General features: G+C 46.8%; 1 protein-coding gene across 1 annotated transcript in view; it reads left to right on the top strand.

Annotated features, from left to right (window-relative positions):
- MTMR7 (myotubularin related protein 7) overlaps positions 1-15663 on the top strand; it is an 80242-nt gene that overhangs the window by 31162 nt on the left and 33417 nt on the right. The window contains exons 4-5 of the mRNA XM_036296592.1: positions 5348-5505; positions 14003-14131. Coding sequence (XP_036152485.1) covers positions 5348-5505; positions 14003-14131 — 287 coding nt within the window. The remainder of the gene's footprint in view (positions 1-5347; positions 5506-14002; positions 14132-15663) is intronic.

Here is a 15663-nt window from a genome sequence, read left to right on the forward strand (position 1 = left end):
GACCATTTGGAGCAGTTTAGCTTTCAGTTGTTACTTTCGAATCCAAAATGCCCACATTTCTGTGTCTCTCTGGTGACTTTTCCCTTCCCTCACCCACCCTTCCCATTCAGCTGCTGCTGATTCATGTTGGTTTTTCCTTTCAACTAAAAAAAAATGTGTAAGGGAAACAATCAATATTATTATTATGTCGTTCAGTTTTTACATTGGTTGTTACATGTTTCCTTTTGATTTGTAAAGTACTTTTTTTTTTTAATACTAATGTGATGATAAGCCACATATACTGTCCAGACCAGGGAGCTGTTTTCATTCTTCTTTTTTTAAAAAAAAATATATTTTATTGATTTTTTTACAGAGAGGAAGGGAGAGGGATAGAGAGTTAGAAACATCAATGAGAGAAAAACATGGATCAGCCGCCTCCTGCACACCCACTACTGGGGATGTGCCCGCAACCAAGGTACATGCCCTTGACCGGAATCGAACCTGGGACCCTTCAGTCCGCAGGCCGATGCTCTATCCACTGAGCCAAACCAGTCAGGGCTGTAAAGTACTATTTCTTTTCATATTAAATTACTTCCCCTCCTAGGTAGTCTATAATAAGAGGAGATTGTCCCCATATTTTTTCCCTAAATATTCTGTTTTCATAACCTTTATCCTGATTCCTGGGAAACTAGCGAGGTTATTTTTTTTTCTTCCCCAAGTGCTTTGTTTTACCCACAGCTCTCTCACTGGGTGGAATGCACACCCGTCCCTTTTTATGGGAGGGAAGCAGCAGAGGTTGGGTGCCCAGGCAGGACCTTCTGCGGGCTTGGTGGTTCCAAGCGGAAGGAGTTTCCGCTGATGGCGTGCATCTTCTCTGGGAGGCAGGAAGTGGGATGGTCTGAGTGATGGAGCTGCTGAGAGCCACGGGCCCTGAAGCCATGGCGGTGACACATGCTGACTTAATGACGGGCGACGGGGCTAAAATCGAGCCATGTCCGTGAAACACGCATCCGCATCTCTGGGCTCGGGTCGAGTGTATGCTGTCCGCTTAGACCCCGAGACACTGATTTGGCTTTTCTGGGAACATAAGCAAAGCGCTGTTCCCTCCGAATTTAATGTGGTATTTTCAGAAATTATCCTTTTTCTTTCTGAATAGATAGAAACACCTTCAAGCCTGTCTTTGTTGAGTAATTACATGATTTACGTAGGTCAATAGATACTAGAATAATTTACACTTAACTTCTTCTGAAAGGAAGTTTTAATGAGAGGCGCACATTCCGTTTACCTCCCCAGTCCGAGGCATGGGGAGTGTTTGCTTCTCATGGGAGGAGCTCCTGTGTCCCCTCGTGATGTCCCCTAGCGATGGGGCCCTGGGGTGAGGCACCTCCTGTGCAACCTGCCGCCACCGGCAGCTGAAGACGTTCCACGTGGGCCGTGGCAGCCCAGACTCGGGGTGTGAAAAGCCAGCGGCGTATTGAACACGTCTGTTCTAGGAGGGGTGACCCATCGGGGATTTGCCCTTCCTCCAGGGGACAGGTACATGTTTTCTCAGTTCAGATTCTGTAGAGACCAGTCCACTGATGGAGAGCCTTCTGAGCTCGGCGTGTCAGCATTTTGAAAAACCCTAACTCAACTCTGGTGCCGTGTCACATATAGAAATTTTTTGATATTTTCAACCATAGTAAAACAAAGATTTATATTTTCGATATTTATTTTATATATTTAAATGCCATTTAACAAAGAAAAATCAACCCAAAAAATGAGTTTGCCTGTCACCTCTGACACGCGTGTCATAGGTTCGCCATCACTGGACTAGACTCTACAGACTAGATTCAACCTGTGGGTCGCAACCCCTGAAAATACATTCTGCATATCAGATATTTACATTACGATGCATAACAGTAGCAAAATTACAGTTATGAGGTAGCAACGAAAATAATTTTATGGTTGGGGGTCACCACAACATGAGGAACTGTATTAAAGGATCGCGGCATTAGGAAGGTTGAGAACCACTGGACTAGAGATTTCTCTAGCCCTCCCCTTGTTTTTAACTTACTTCCCTGCCACTCACTGAACAATCTGTGAGGTATTTTGCAGGAGCTGGAGGGGAGGGGAAGAGAATATTGCGAATGGGAACTCTTCAGTGACATTTGTCACTGCGTCAATGACACTCTTTCATTTTTCCCAGCAGACTTCTCCTGGGCTGGCCTCTGGGTGGGTAGTTTGCCCGCATTAGCAAGACTGGGCTCTGACTGACAGAAATGTAGGTTTCTCTGCCCTTATATAGGCCTTGACTTAAAGTGGGATGGACGGGTGGTGGATCACCCTTTTTTCTTGAACTGAAAGCAGAAATCTCATAACTCCAGTAGAAACCCATTCTCCTGTCTCCCGGTTGGAGAGCGATCATCTGAACGCCCGTCACAGATTATTCTTGCTTTCATTTATGCGCAGTGTCCTCGCCTCTTGCCAGTGAGGACAAGCGTGAGCCCCTGCACAGAACACTCAATAATTGTGGATAATAATTCTTCTACCCGTAAACCTATTTGTAAATATTTAACGAGGGAACTTAACGTCCACAATTACTCCTCGCTCCTTTGCTCTTCTTTCGCTCAGGGAACTGGCTTTCTCAAGGGACTCTTTTTGGCATCTTCAGCCGATCGCACTTGCGGTTAGCGGGATGCTGTCAGAGCCTGACTCATGAAAATGGTACTTAGCGATGGGAAGGATGTGTCAGGGTCAAGCCGGCTGTTCCCAGAACAGAATCTCACTTTTCTATGCCGTCGGCTCAGTCAGCTAAGACTGTAAGCAACGCTGTGTACTGACGGCAGCTGCTTCGTGTTGGTGTGTGCAGGAGCCTGGGTGTGTGCGTTTTCTTATTCGCTGACATCACCGGAATTCTAAATTCTGACGTTTAGAAATACGACATCAAGAGAGACGGAGGCAGAACGTAGCTTACCTCACTGGTACCCCCCAGTCTTTGAACTTTGCTCTTACAAGACAGGGTGCGTGCCTAATGGGAAAGTATGGTAGTTCAATATGACCCTTATCTTTCTTCCTCCTCGTAAATGAGCTACCTCGGTCGTGATCGCACTGGAAGCTGAGTTTTGATCGCAGGCTGCCTGTGTGTCATGGAGACCGTGTGCAGGGCCTCCGGATGCACACGTTCAGGGGCATTTCCCTGTCCACACCGCGTACTTCAACAGATTAAGGAATCAAAGTGGGACCTAAGCAAACGGTGAGGGGCAAGACATCTATTGGAGAAAAACGGGATGACTAAGGATATGGAACAAGGAAAGACAAGACACACAGGTGGTCGATCAGGGCAGAAGAGAGAAGGATCTGCCTTGGGGAGGGGGGTGGGTGGGAGGGGGATAGGAACATGTACTGAACAGCCAGGTTGCCCAATTCAAGTTCAGACTCCCCAGTTGCTAGCTGTGTGACCCTGGGAACATTCTTCAACCTCCCTTTGCTCAGATTTCTCCTCTGTAAGGTGAGGCCCACATGGTGCCTGCTAGGTGGGTTCATACATTTGACTAGAACAAATCCAGGATGAAACAAGGGTTTGGTGAGTTATCAGCCACCAATCACTGTCACCGGAAGTGCTTAGATCTGACCTGTCCAGTGTGGTAGCTGCTGGCCATATGTACCTGCTAGAGTTTGACACGTGGCTGGAATGAGCTAAGATGTGCTGGTAAGGCCCTAGCCCAGCGGTTCTCAACCTGTGGGTCGCGACCCCTTTGGCGGTCGAACGACCCTTTCACAGGGGTCGCCTAAGACCATCCTGCATATCAGATATTTACATTATGATTCATAGCAGTAGCAAATTACAGTTATGAAGTAGCAACGAAAATAATTTTATGGTCGGGTCACAACATGAGGAACTGTATTTAAAGGGCCAGAAGGTTGAGAACCACTGCCCTAGCCGATTGGGCTTAGTGGTTAGAGGTCAGCTTGCGGACTGAAATGTCTCGGGTTCAATTCTGGTCAAGAGCACATGCCCAGGTTGTAGGCTCAGTCCCCAGTAGGGGGCGTGCCAGAGGCAGCTGATCAGCGTTTCTCTCTGATCATTGATGTTTTTTTTTCTCTCTCTCCCTCTCCCTTCCTCTCTAAAATCAATTTAAAAAAAATAGATGTGCTGGCAAGTGTGAAATATACACAGAATTTCAAAGACAGTACAACCCAAAATATATAAGCTATCAATGAATAAGTTTTACAATATGTATGTGTTGAAATGGCAATATTTTAGGTATATTGGGTTAAATACATTATATTAGTAACATGAATGTCATTGTTTCTTTTCAGCTTTTTAACAGAGCTACGAGGACACTGGCCAGGACGTACACGGCTTGTTTAGATTTTTGTTGGACAGCACTGGCCTCAATGCTGCCCACAGAGAAAAGCAAAGCCCCCCAAACCAAATCCTAGCTATTACTGGGGGAGAGGGGAATGGGTCTGGCCTCATAGGCATAAAAGGCAGAGATATCCTGGCCGAAATGAAAAAAGAACTTCGTTACATATTCTTCAACTTGCCCCTCTTGACCAGGGTGCCATGCACTTTGAACTGATATTTTTTTAGGGATCCTATAAATATTGTCTGAGCAGTATAATCATGACATTTATGTGGTCGTAAAAAGTTCAAATGTTTTCAGTGCAAACATATAAATATATCCTACAGCTTTTCCAACTGTTTCCTTTTTTAATACCATCGAGCATCAAAATGTGGCAGCAGCCTGGGCACTGGCCCATCTCCCAGAGGCCCTCCCAAATCCAAGCTCAGTAGACATAACCTTGACCTCTAATGAATGCAATTCTTAGTTAATATTTATGCTTTACATTTTGTGGTCCGGAAAATATATTTGCTTTCAAAAGTGACTAAAAAAAAAAAAAGAAAAAGAAAGTGCAGGCAAGCCAGTGTGGATCAGTGGTTGAGCATCGAACTATGAACCAGGAGGTCACAGTTTCGATTCCCGGTCAGGGCACATGCCTGGGTTGCGGGCTTGATCCCCAGTGGGGGGCATGCAGGAGGCAGCCAATCAGTGATTCTCTCTGATCATTGGTGTTTCTATCTCTCCCTTTCCCTTCCTCTCTGAAATCAACAAAAATATATTTCTAAAAAAGAAAGCACAAAATGGAGAAGACCTTGTTTCTAAGATGAAAGCAGCTCTTGCAGAGTTGAGTCCGGTTGTCCCAGGTCTCCCTGTCCCTGCTGGGAGGAGGTGGGTGGCCCTGCCCACAGGACAGGGCGCTGCTGGGTTCCCAGGGGTGCGGGCTGGGCTGGCCTCTCCGTGTGCTCCAGCCGGACAGAGATGCTTTGAAGAGCTTTGGTTCTGGCAGTGACTGAGCTTGATTATTCTCCCTCCCCTTGCAGTGAAATACGAGGAGTTATACTGCTTTTCATTCAACCCCAAGCTGGATAAAGAAGAAAGAGAGCAAGGCTGGCGGCTGCTGGACCTCAGTGAAGAGTACCAGCGCATGGGCCTCCCTGACGACCACTGGCAGCTCAGCGATGTGAACAGAGACTACAGAGTAAGTGGGGGGAGGCGTTGCGAAAGCCGGCCCTCCATGCACATGCCGTCGTGATGGCACACAGCTTCCCGCGGCGCCTGCTCGCCCGCCTTTCGCCTTTCGTTGGTGTCGCTCCTGATCGATGCGAATGTGTGGCTTTCTATGTCTGTCTTGGTGATTGCTGGGTGTACGTCCTACCGGTTCGGTTCCTAGAATCAGAACGTCTGCACGAGGGCACCATGGGGACCATCCCCTCCGCACCCTTCCTCTAACGGTTGAGGGAATGGGAACCCCGACAGGCCCAAGGTGGACCTCCTGGCCGAGCCGTGGTGGGAGCGCCGGCGGGACCTCGTCTCCCACCGAGTCTTTTTATAGCGCAGCAAGTGCTGAGTGGGGCGGCCTCAGAGACGCTGATGGCAGTTTGGCACCGGCTCTGCTCTGTACTCACTGAACTCTTGATTGGTACACAAGGTCACCAAGAGGCTTCCCTGGAGAAATGTGGAGAAATGTGTCTCCACTCGCAGAAAGGAGAATGGAGAGGAAGGGAAGCAGGCGTGGCAGGCTAATCCCATGTTCTTCCTAATGGTGGGCTCACAGGTCGGCACTGCTTTCCCCATTCATTTTTGCTTTTTATTATTATTTTATTTTTTCCACCACCATTATTCCCTCCATGCTCTCTTCCACCTCTTCCCCTACCCTTGCAATCACCACAGTTCCTGTTCATTTAAAAAATATAATAATAAAAGCATAATATGCTAATTAGACCGGATAGCCAAACAATCTTCCAGATGTCATTCCGGATGTCCTTCTGGACGAAGCTGCAGCAGTGGGGGCTGAGGCAGAGGCAGTTAGGGGCGATCAGGCAGTCAGGCGAGCTATTAGGGGCAATCAGGCATGCAGGCAAGTGGTTAGGGGCGATCAGGCAAGCAGGCAGAGTGGTTAGGGGCGATCAGGCAGGCAGGCAAGTGGTTAGGGGCAATCAGGCAAGCAGGCAGAGTGGTTAGGGGCGATCAGGCAGGCAGGCAGAGTTGGTTAGGGGCGATCAGGCAAGCAGGCAGAGTGGTTAGGGGAGATTAGGCAGGCAAGCAGGTGAGCGGTTAGGACCCAGTGGTCCCGAATTGTGAGAGGGTGCAGGCCAGGCTGAGGGAGCCCCCCCCCCCCAGGCATGATTTTGTGCACCAGGCCTCTAGTTTTAAGTAATAAAAGTAATGTAAGAACATTGCAGAGAATTTACAAAAAAGAGAGAAAAGAGAAAACACACCCACCACCCCATTGCCCTAACACTCTTCTGTTAAGATTTAACATTTTCCTTCAGGTGTTTTTCTCATCGGCATAGTTTAATAACTTTTTTATATAAGTAATGTATTTCATTGTTTAAAATTGGAAAATGCAGCAGGAAGGAACCATTCAAATACGTATAACAAACATGGAATCATACTGTGTGTGTTCTGCCTTTCTTCACATGGCATATGTATTTTTTATGCCAATAAATATATTTTATATTGTTTAAAACATTATATACTACTAGAGGCCTGGTGCATGAAAAATCATGCACTTGGGGGGGGGGTCCCTCAGCCCGGCCTGCACCCTCTCGCAGTCCAGGACCCCTCAGGGGATGTCCACCTGCCAGCTTAGGCCCGCTCCCTGGGGGAATGGGCCTAAACTGGCAGTCAGACATCCATTTGGCAGCCTGGGAGCCCTCAAGGGGTGTCCGACTGATGTCTTAGGCCCGCTCCCCTTGGGGACATCCTTAGTCAGACATCCTTAGTGCTGCCGAGGAGGCAGGAGAGGCTCCCGCCACCACCACTGCACTCACAGCCATCAGCCCTGCTTGTGGCTGAATGGAACTCCCCCTGTGGGAGTGCACTGACCAGGGGGCAGCTACTGCATTGAGCGTCTGCCCCTTGGTGCTCAGTGCGCGTCATAGCGACTGGTCATTCCGCTGTTAGGGTCAATTTGCATATTATCCTTTTATTATATAGGATTACATCATAGGTCTATATCATAGTTGGTGTGCGTAGTTCCTCTTTTTAGACATTTAGATTATTGTTATTTACCATTATATTAAATAACATAGTGAAAATATTCTGGTAACTATACCTTTGCCACACCGAAAATCCTTTTTTAAAGAAAGCTTCCTATCTGTGGAATTTCTAAGTCCAAAGGTTTACACAAGTTTTTGGACATATTGTCAACAGAACTGCAAAAAAGTTGTGCCAGTTTCTATAAATTTCCAGGAGTTGTGTATGAGAATGCTTGATTCTTGGCACCCTCCCCAAGTAAAGAGTTTATTTCTTTAAAAATCTTTGGACAACTTGATGGTGAGACAGGTAATTTCTCATTTTAATTTCATATGCATGCTTTGTATGTGCTGACTGACCATTTATACCTTATCTCCTGTTAATTGAGAACATTTCTGGTTACATATTTTGAATCTTGATTATTTTCTTCATCCTGTTATAAGGATTTTCTGTATTGCTACACAGGATGTGTATCAGTCAGTTAAATGATCATATAACATTTTATCAAATGAATGTACCATAATATACTTTAGTATTCCCATTATTAGATACTTAGATTACTCATTTTTAAAACCATGTGAATTTATTAACTAATCATACTGTTAAATTTGAACAAATGCTAGTCTGGTTGGTATGAAATGGGTCTCAGTGTGATTTTATTTCCATCCCCTTCATCACTAGCAAGTCTGAGCATGTGTTTATTGACAATTCAAGTTGACTCTTCTGTGAATTGCCTATTCATATTTTTGGTCCTTTTTTCCCCTCTAAGGTTGTCCCTTTTTATTGATTTGTAGAAATTTTTATGTATTCTAGAGAATAATCTGTTATCATGTTGCAGTTATCTCCTCTCCAAAGATATTTCTATGCTGTTTCCAGGGTATCCCTTGATCCTCGGAAGTTTTGAGTTGTCAATCTTTACGAATTTGGTTCATGTTTTAGTATATTGTTTTTTCAGTATTTCTGGTCTTTTTACTAACAATACAGTTTGACACTGTACAATTTCAGTAATTACATTTCATTAATTATGGTTGTTATAGCTTTGTAATAAATCTTGATATCCTACAGGCCAGGGCCTTTGACGTTGCTCTTCTGAATATCTCAAGTTCATAGATTAGTTGGGATAGGATGGATGATTTCATGATACTGAATTTTCTTCATAATGACACATAAATCTAATAACCATAACCCTACACTGTAAGTAGACATTGGGGCCTTTTTGTCTCAACCATTATGAAGTATCTGGCTAATGTAACCAGAGAGCCAGTTCTCACGCTGAAGCCAACCTCTGCAGTGCATGGTTAGCCTGGAAACGAAAGGAAGGAAAACCCAAGGTTAGCAAAGAAAAATTTTTAACAGGACACACCCTTGGGTCAGGAAGACAACTTGGTGGCATAATATTTTCTTGGGAACTCAGGTTCTTCCTATTTTTAATGAGATTTTCATCTGGAATTAGCACCACAAACATGACTCAGATTTAGTCACTTTAAGTCCTACACGGTAGAGGCTGCAAAACATGAGTCCCTTAGCATTGCCTTTCAAACGTAACACACAGCAAACCAAAACGAACAACACACCGATTGTGTTGAAACAGAAAAGGTGAAAACCCAGGGAATTTTCTGATTTTACAAATATTGAAATAGGGGAAAAGATGTTCACCCCTATTTATTACCAATTTAGAAATATAAAAAAAGTTGGTTCTTTCAAAAATTTTGGATGAATACTGCACTGAGAAGGTTATGTCTTCATCCATTACTGTGGTTTTTAACCTCCTGGTTGAGAAGATGTTTAATTTTTCTTCCTTCTTTTACATGAGTTATTTCTTCTCACAAATTGCTTCACGTAAGTGGAGCTGGAGGTGCCATCTGATGGGGAGGAAGCTATTGTCCAGGGTGGAATGACACCACCCAGAGAGTGCAGAGACAGTCCTGCCATTTTCTATTCACTGCTCTTGGGAAGGCGAATTATTATTATTGCCATCATCATCTCTGTCATCGTTACTATTATCCCTATTTATAAGGCACTGTGCATGGTAGTCTAACTCTCTAAAGTAAGATTTTCTTTTGTACCTAACCCCTGAAATTATCTTTTATTATATATATATATATATATGGCTAATATGCAGAGTGTCCCCTCAGGAGTTCAACTGGGAGACCAGGAGTTCAATTGCTCGCTATGACATGTGCTGACCACCAGGGGGCAGTGTGGAATGAAGGAAGGCCCCGGCTGGCAGCCTGAAGGCCCTGGTCGGGCCTGATCGCTGGCCGGGCCTAGGGACCCTACCCGTGCACAAATTTTGTGCACCAGGCCTCTAATATAACATAATTGACATTCATTACTAGGCAAACATTTTAATCTATTTCTCTTGGAGTAAAATTTAAAGTATAATCCAAACCAGTAATTTTTTAAAATTTTGTTTATTTTTGTTCTCCACAGCTATGTTTTATGTATTATTTTGATTTATATATAAATCATTTTACGCTGCTCATACTCTTTTTCTTCTCCCCATTACACCATAAATTCCTTGAAATAAATTTTAGGTCCTAAAAGTTGAAAAAGAAAGTTATCTATGTAGCTATATCTCCGTTCTTGACAACCAGCTCTTATTTCAAAGTGCTCAATTGAGTGATTCGTCCTCAGGAAATACAGAGATCTGAGTAAGATGCCTTGGATGGTACCTCAGATGGATCTTATCTTGCAATTCAAAATATATTCACTGGAAGATTGTAATCAGGCCAACAAAGATCAGTAATAAAGCTTTATTACTGCCCTAGCACCTAACATAATGCCTAGCGCGTAGTAAGTATTCAGTAAAACTTGTCTAGTGAGTGAAAGAATTCCCAAAACGATTCCTCTTGGCAAGACCAACCAAGACACGCAAGCACTCCAGGCAGGCTAATTCATTTAGTGGAGGACAAAGAAAATTGTTTCCTTATTAATAAAAAATGATGCAGAAAGCATTTTAACCTAATCTACTTTCATTGGCTGTGACAGTCAGTGTAAAGAAAATTCAGCAGAAAAGCTTGGGGTGGTGAACACACAGTACGGTGTATGGATGATGTGGTACAGAATTGTGCACTTGAAATCTGTGTAACTTTGTCAACCAGTGCCACCCCAATAAAGTCAATAAAAAGGAGTTGGGGGGGGGGGGAGAAAAGCATTTGCTACTTTTCTGAACTTCTCACATTCTCTCTGAACTTTTGTATGTGATTTTCCAAACCAGGCAACATTTTGGGACCTGCACTGCGTGGTTTGAGAATGGGTGGCACGCACTGTGCTGTGCTGTGCGTCAGTCATCGGCAGGATTTTGGCTGTAACGGCGTGAGCCTGTGCTGCCTAGGCTTGTTGTTTTTATTTCCGACTGAAAGTGCTGTCGACTTTCATGAAAGCAGGATGAATTTACTCTTCCCAAATTGGTGAAGTAGTTGTACCTCGAAACCCAAGTTCACTGGCACCGTGAGTCTGACTTTCTCCCAAAGGCGTTTTAGCTTCAGTTAGTGCTTATCAGAATGCCCCCAATTCCAGCTCTGACCCTCAGAGTCTTTCCCTGGAGACCCCACGGGAGAGCAGGAGGCCCTGTGACTGGCATTGCTGTGCTCCTGGCGGGGTGGCCTCGAGGCTGGTACAGGCCTGACCGCTGTTGTCTGGGCTCGGGCTGGTGCGCTCCCGGTCCTTGCACCTGCCAGCCACCAAGCTCTGCCTTTTCCTCCTCTGTGCAGAGCGAGCCCAGGGACTAGGAGGGCAGGAGAGTCTTCCTCTCCTTGTGGAGGGAGAGGACCCTGGGTGGAGAGACAGCAGCCGGGTCCCTGAGTAGGGCGGGGCTGAGTACCAAGGAGCGTGGGCTCTGGGTGTCTGCCTTCTCTCTGGGTGCCCTCCCAGTTATGGTCCCCATCAGGGCCATGACCTGGGCCAAGCTGGGCATCTTTCGACCTTGGGAGGCCATCAGAGGACCTGGCAGAAGCTCCCGAGTTCCTAGCTCAGCTCTTGCTCCTTAAAAAGGCTCTATGTAGCCCTGGCCAGCGTGACTCAGTGGTTAGGGCCTCAGCCCGTGCACCAGAGGGTCACGGGTTCGATTCCCAGTCAACAGCATGTACCTGGGTTGTAGGTTTGCTCCCTGCTCCCAGTCGGGGCACAGGCAGGAGGCAACCAGTCAGTGTATCTCTGTCACATCTCTGTCTCTCTCTCTGTCTCTGTCTCTCTCTCTCTCTCTCTCTCTCTGTCTCTCCCTTCCACTCTTTCTGAAAAAGCAGTGTAAAAAATATCCTTAGGTGATGCTTAAAAAAAAAAAAAGAAAGAAAGAAAAGCTGTATGTCATAAGCATGCTAAAGCATCTCACCCATTACTTCCTTATTCTTATTTCATTTAATCATAAATAACTTTGCCATTCCATGGTGTTGTTGTAAGAAGAAAGTGGATAATCCCCAACTTACTGAAAACGTACCAATTTCCCTTCTAAAACTGTTATTTTAAGAAAAGGTTACTAGTCGGATGCAATGACTCCATGTCTCTTGACCCTCAGGCAAGCAGGTGTGGTCTGTGTTGCAGTGTCCTTGCTCACTGACTAAGGGCAGTGAGACGCGGGGAGAAGCCTGGTGTCTGTGGCCGAGATTCCAGGAAAAGCTCTCCGGTCCTCGTGGGCTGGGCCCTGTGTTGTAGGAACGGATTTTCCTCCAGAGCAGTGATGGCGAACCTTTGGAGCTCCGCGTGTCCGCATTTTGAAAAACCCTAACTTAACTCTGGTGCCGTGTCACATATAGAAATTTTTTGATATTTGCGACCATAGTAAAACAAAGACTTATATTTTTGATATTTATTTTATATATTTAAATGCCATTTAACAAAGAAAAATCAACCCAAAAAATGAGTTCACGTGTCACCTCTGACACGCGTGTCATAGGTTCGCCATCACTGCTCTAGAGCGTCAGTACCAGAGCCCACGTTCAGGTCTGGTGATCTTCCCTAAAATGTCTTTGACAAGATGCTGAACTTACATTTGGGGCCCTTTTTCCTTCTCCTGCTCAATGTTGTTCTCCAAGCTGGTGACAAAGGCAGCGCAGGCAGGCGAGGGAAGGGTCATCAGGGAGCGGGGTGTGAGCTTCGCGGGCTCGGATCTCACTTCATTCCCATCTTTCCAGTGTGGAAGGCGGGGTGTTGGGGGGGACGGACAGAGGACACGCGGATAGAGCACTTGCACTGCTGCTGTCCTGGCTCGAGGGGTCCTCTCGAAACGCCAGGAAGGTGCTTGGCTTCCAGGAAATAGCCACTTGCTGTGGCAAAGCCCACGAACGGCCTCCGGAGCTGTCTTCACTTTGGCAAGAGATTGACTGGCTGGTGTCGAAGCACGGGGTGTCCAGCAGCAGACACACCGGCTGCTGCTACTGCTGCCGCCTCTGACACGTTGTCAGACCCGGTGGCTTCTGGTCCTTTGTCAGGGTGCTACCTGGTTTCATCCTTATACCAACCCCGTGGGGCACTATTTCTGTCTCAGTCAGTTTTAGAGATCAGAAACCAAAGCGCTCAGTGTAGTGGGGCTTCCAGAGGTCGTGAGGTCGGCAAGTCGGAGCCAGGTCCTAGAGCGCGGATTTCCGACGGCACCGCAGGATCCTTCGAAGGTGCCAGTCTCCACCGTGGGAATCACTGCCGGGCTGCACAGAGCGAGCAAATCGTTTCTTATAAAGTGGGCACATGAGAAACAGAAATAAAGCTGCTATATTGTGCGGGAGCCAGAAGTCCACATGAGCTGGAAGCTGGGGTGTGGGGGGGGGGTGGGGGGTGAAGGCTGGGGAGGATTCTTGAAGGAGGTGGCATGAGGTTGGCCCTTGAAGAATGGATGAGATGTGGGAAGGTCGAAGGGAGGAGTATTGAGGGAGGCCTCTGGGGCAAGACTGCACGCAGTGTGTGCTGGGGACAGCGACGGGACAGCGACGGGACAGCACTGTTGTGCTTGCATTTCCCACAGTCAGACTGTCTTTCTATTTATTGATTGATTTTAGAGAGAGAGGACGAGAGAAACATCGATTTGTGGTTCCACTTATTTACGCATTCATTGGTCGATTCTTGTATGTGCCCTGACCAGGGATTGAACTCACAACCTTGTTGCATTGGGCTGCTGCCCTAACCAACCCAGCTGCCCGGGCAGGGCCGGGCGAGGCTGTCTTTCAAGCAGGGCAGGCAGCTAAGGTGTTCTCAGCTGCCAGGATGCAGAATTGCCATGCGTCCCTTTCGATGGAAGAACTGCTCGCTTGCCACTGCCTCGCCTCCCACCAAAGCCCTGGGAAGGGACCGTGCACAAGGCGGGGTGCTTCCCTTCGCTCTGCTGTCGTAGCCGCAACAGCCCTTCATCTCTCTGCAGTGGCTTTGGGTTTCCTCACAAAAGCCTCCTCTGTGACTTTTCTGTAGACCCCCCACCTGTAAGTCCGGCAAAGGGAACTTGAACTTCTCGTGGCGGTTTGCAGAGCGTGACTCGGTGGCTTAAAAATCCGCTGTGTTTTCTGCGACAGGTTTGTGACTCCTACCCGACCGAGCTGTACGTTCCCAAATCGGCCACAGCACACATCATCGTAGGGAGTTCCAAGTTCCGGAGCAGACGGCGGTTTCCTGCCCTTTCCTACTACAGTAAAGAGAACCACGTAAGTCCCCGGGCATGCCTTTGTTCTGCGCCCTGCTTTGCCTGTGTTATCAGCGGGCATTCCTCGCGGCCTTTGGCTGTGCCTGTATTTGAATTCTTCTCAGAGGCATGCGGGTATGGCTGTGTGTGGTACGACACAACACAGCTATGCTGGGACTCTTAGCTCATTGCGATTATTTGACAATAAAATAATGGGACAGAGTCAGAAAATGCCTAAACTTAACCATCCGAGTGAGTGGTGGGGAGGCACTAGGCTTGCTCACACAGACCCTTGGCAAGGCCTCTCTTTGAAAAGCCCCCCAAATCCACTGCCTCTTCTTCTTCTTTTTAATGGCGCACTTTTGGAATGTCTCCCACATAAGAAATATTTGTTTATGGAGAGTGGGTTTATTTTTTAATTAATTTTATTTTAATCCTCACCCGAGGATATTTTTCCATTGATTTTTAGAGAGGATGGAAGAGAGAGGGAAAGACAGAGAGAAACATCAATGTGAGAGAAACTCATCGATTGGTTGCCTCCTGCATGCACCCCAACCAGGGCCTGGGCCGGGAAGGAGCCTGCAACCGAGGTACATGCCCTTGACCAGAATCAAACCCAGGACCCTTTGGTCCTCAGGCCAATGCTCTATGCACCGAGTCAAACCAGCTAGGGCAAGAGTGGGTTTATTTTTTAACACTATTTGTAAGTGCTAAATTAGGTGTGTCTGCCACCAACAGAACCACATGACAGTGGCTTAAACAGGATAGAACTTTGTTTTTTCTCACCTAAAACTCCGAAGGTGAGCAGTCCAGGCCTGATGGTATGGCTCTCCACCACTTACCTGTCAGGGAGCCAAGCCCCTTGCACCTGTCTGGGCTGCCATGGGGGGCTTGGCCTCACCATATTGTATGAGATGACTTTAGTACCAGCCGTCACCTTCTCGTGGTGCCTTCACAGCTTTTGGGGGACGGTTTCTGAAATGGTCACGTGACACTTCTGCTCACATCCGTTGGCCAGAACTGCCCAGGACAGGTGAGAAAATACCGTCTATGGGTAACCATATGAACAACCAAAAACTGTGGTTCTATTTCTGCGGAGGACAAGAGAACAAATTTGGGAAGACGAGAATGGCCTTTGCCACCCCCTTTAGAAGCTGTTTGACTGTAGCCAGGTGCAAAAGGTGGATTTTCCAGATAGATAATATGTCTGTGGGTTCAAAGCCAAGTGAGTCTGTAGACCAAGCATGTCAAACTCACGGCCCGTGGGCCACATGCCTCGTTTATTTGGCCCATGTTAGCCTTTGAGTTTGACATGCTTGCTGTAGACAGTTGCAGCAGGTGTGTGTGTGTGTGTGTGTGTGTGTGTGTGTGTGTGTGTGAGAGAGAGAGAGAGAGAGAGAGAGTGTGTGTGTGAGAGAGAGAGAGAGAGAGAGAGAGAGAGAGAGAGAGAGAGAGAGAGAGACATGCACGCACCTGCAGGCAGGGAGGAGGGTAGGGTCCCAGAGGTTCTGAAGGGAGGCTTTTCCAAAGTTGCCTTGAGCCGTTTCCAGAGTG

The sequence above is a fragment of the Myotis myotis genome, unplaced genomic scaffold, assembly GCF_014108235.1.
Source record: "Myotis myotis isolate mMyoMyo1 unplaced genomic scaffold, mMyoMyo1.p scaffold_m19_p_3, whole genome shotgun sequence".
Classification (NCBI taxonomy): domain Eukaryota; kingdom Metazoa; phylum Chordata; class Mammalia; order Chiroptera; family Vespertilionidae; genus Myotis; species Myotis myotis.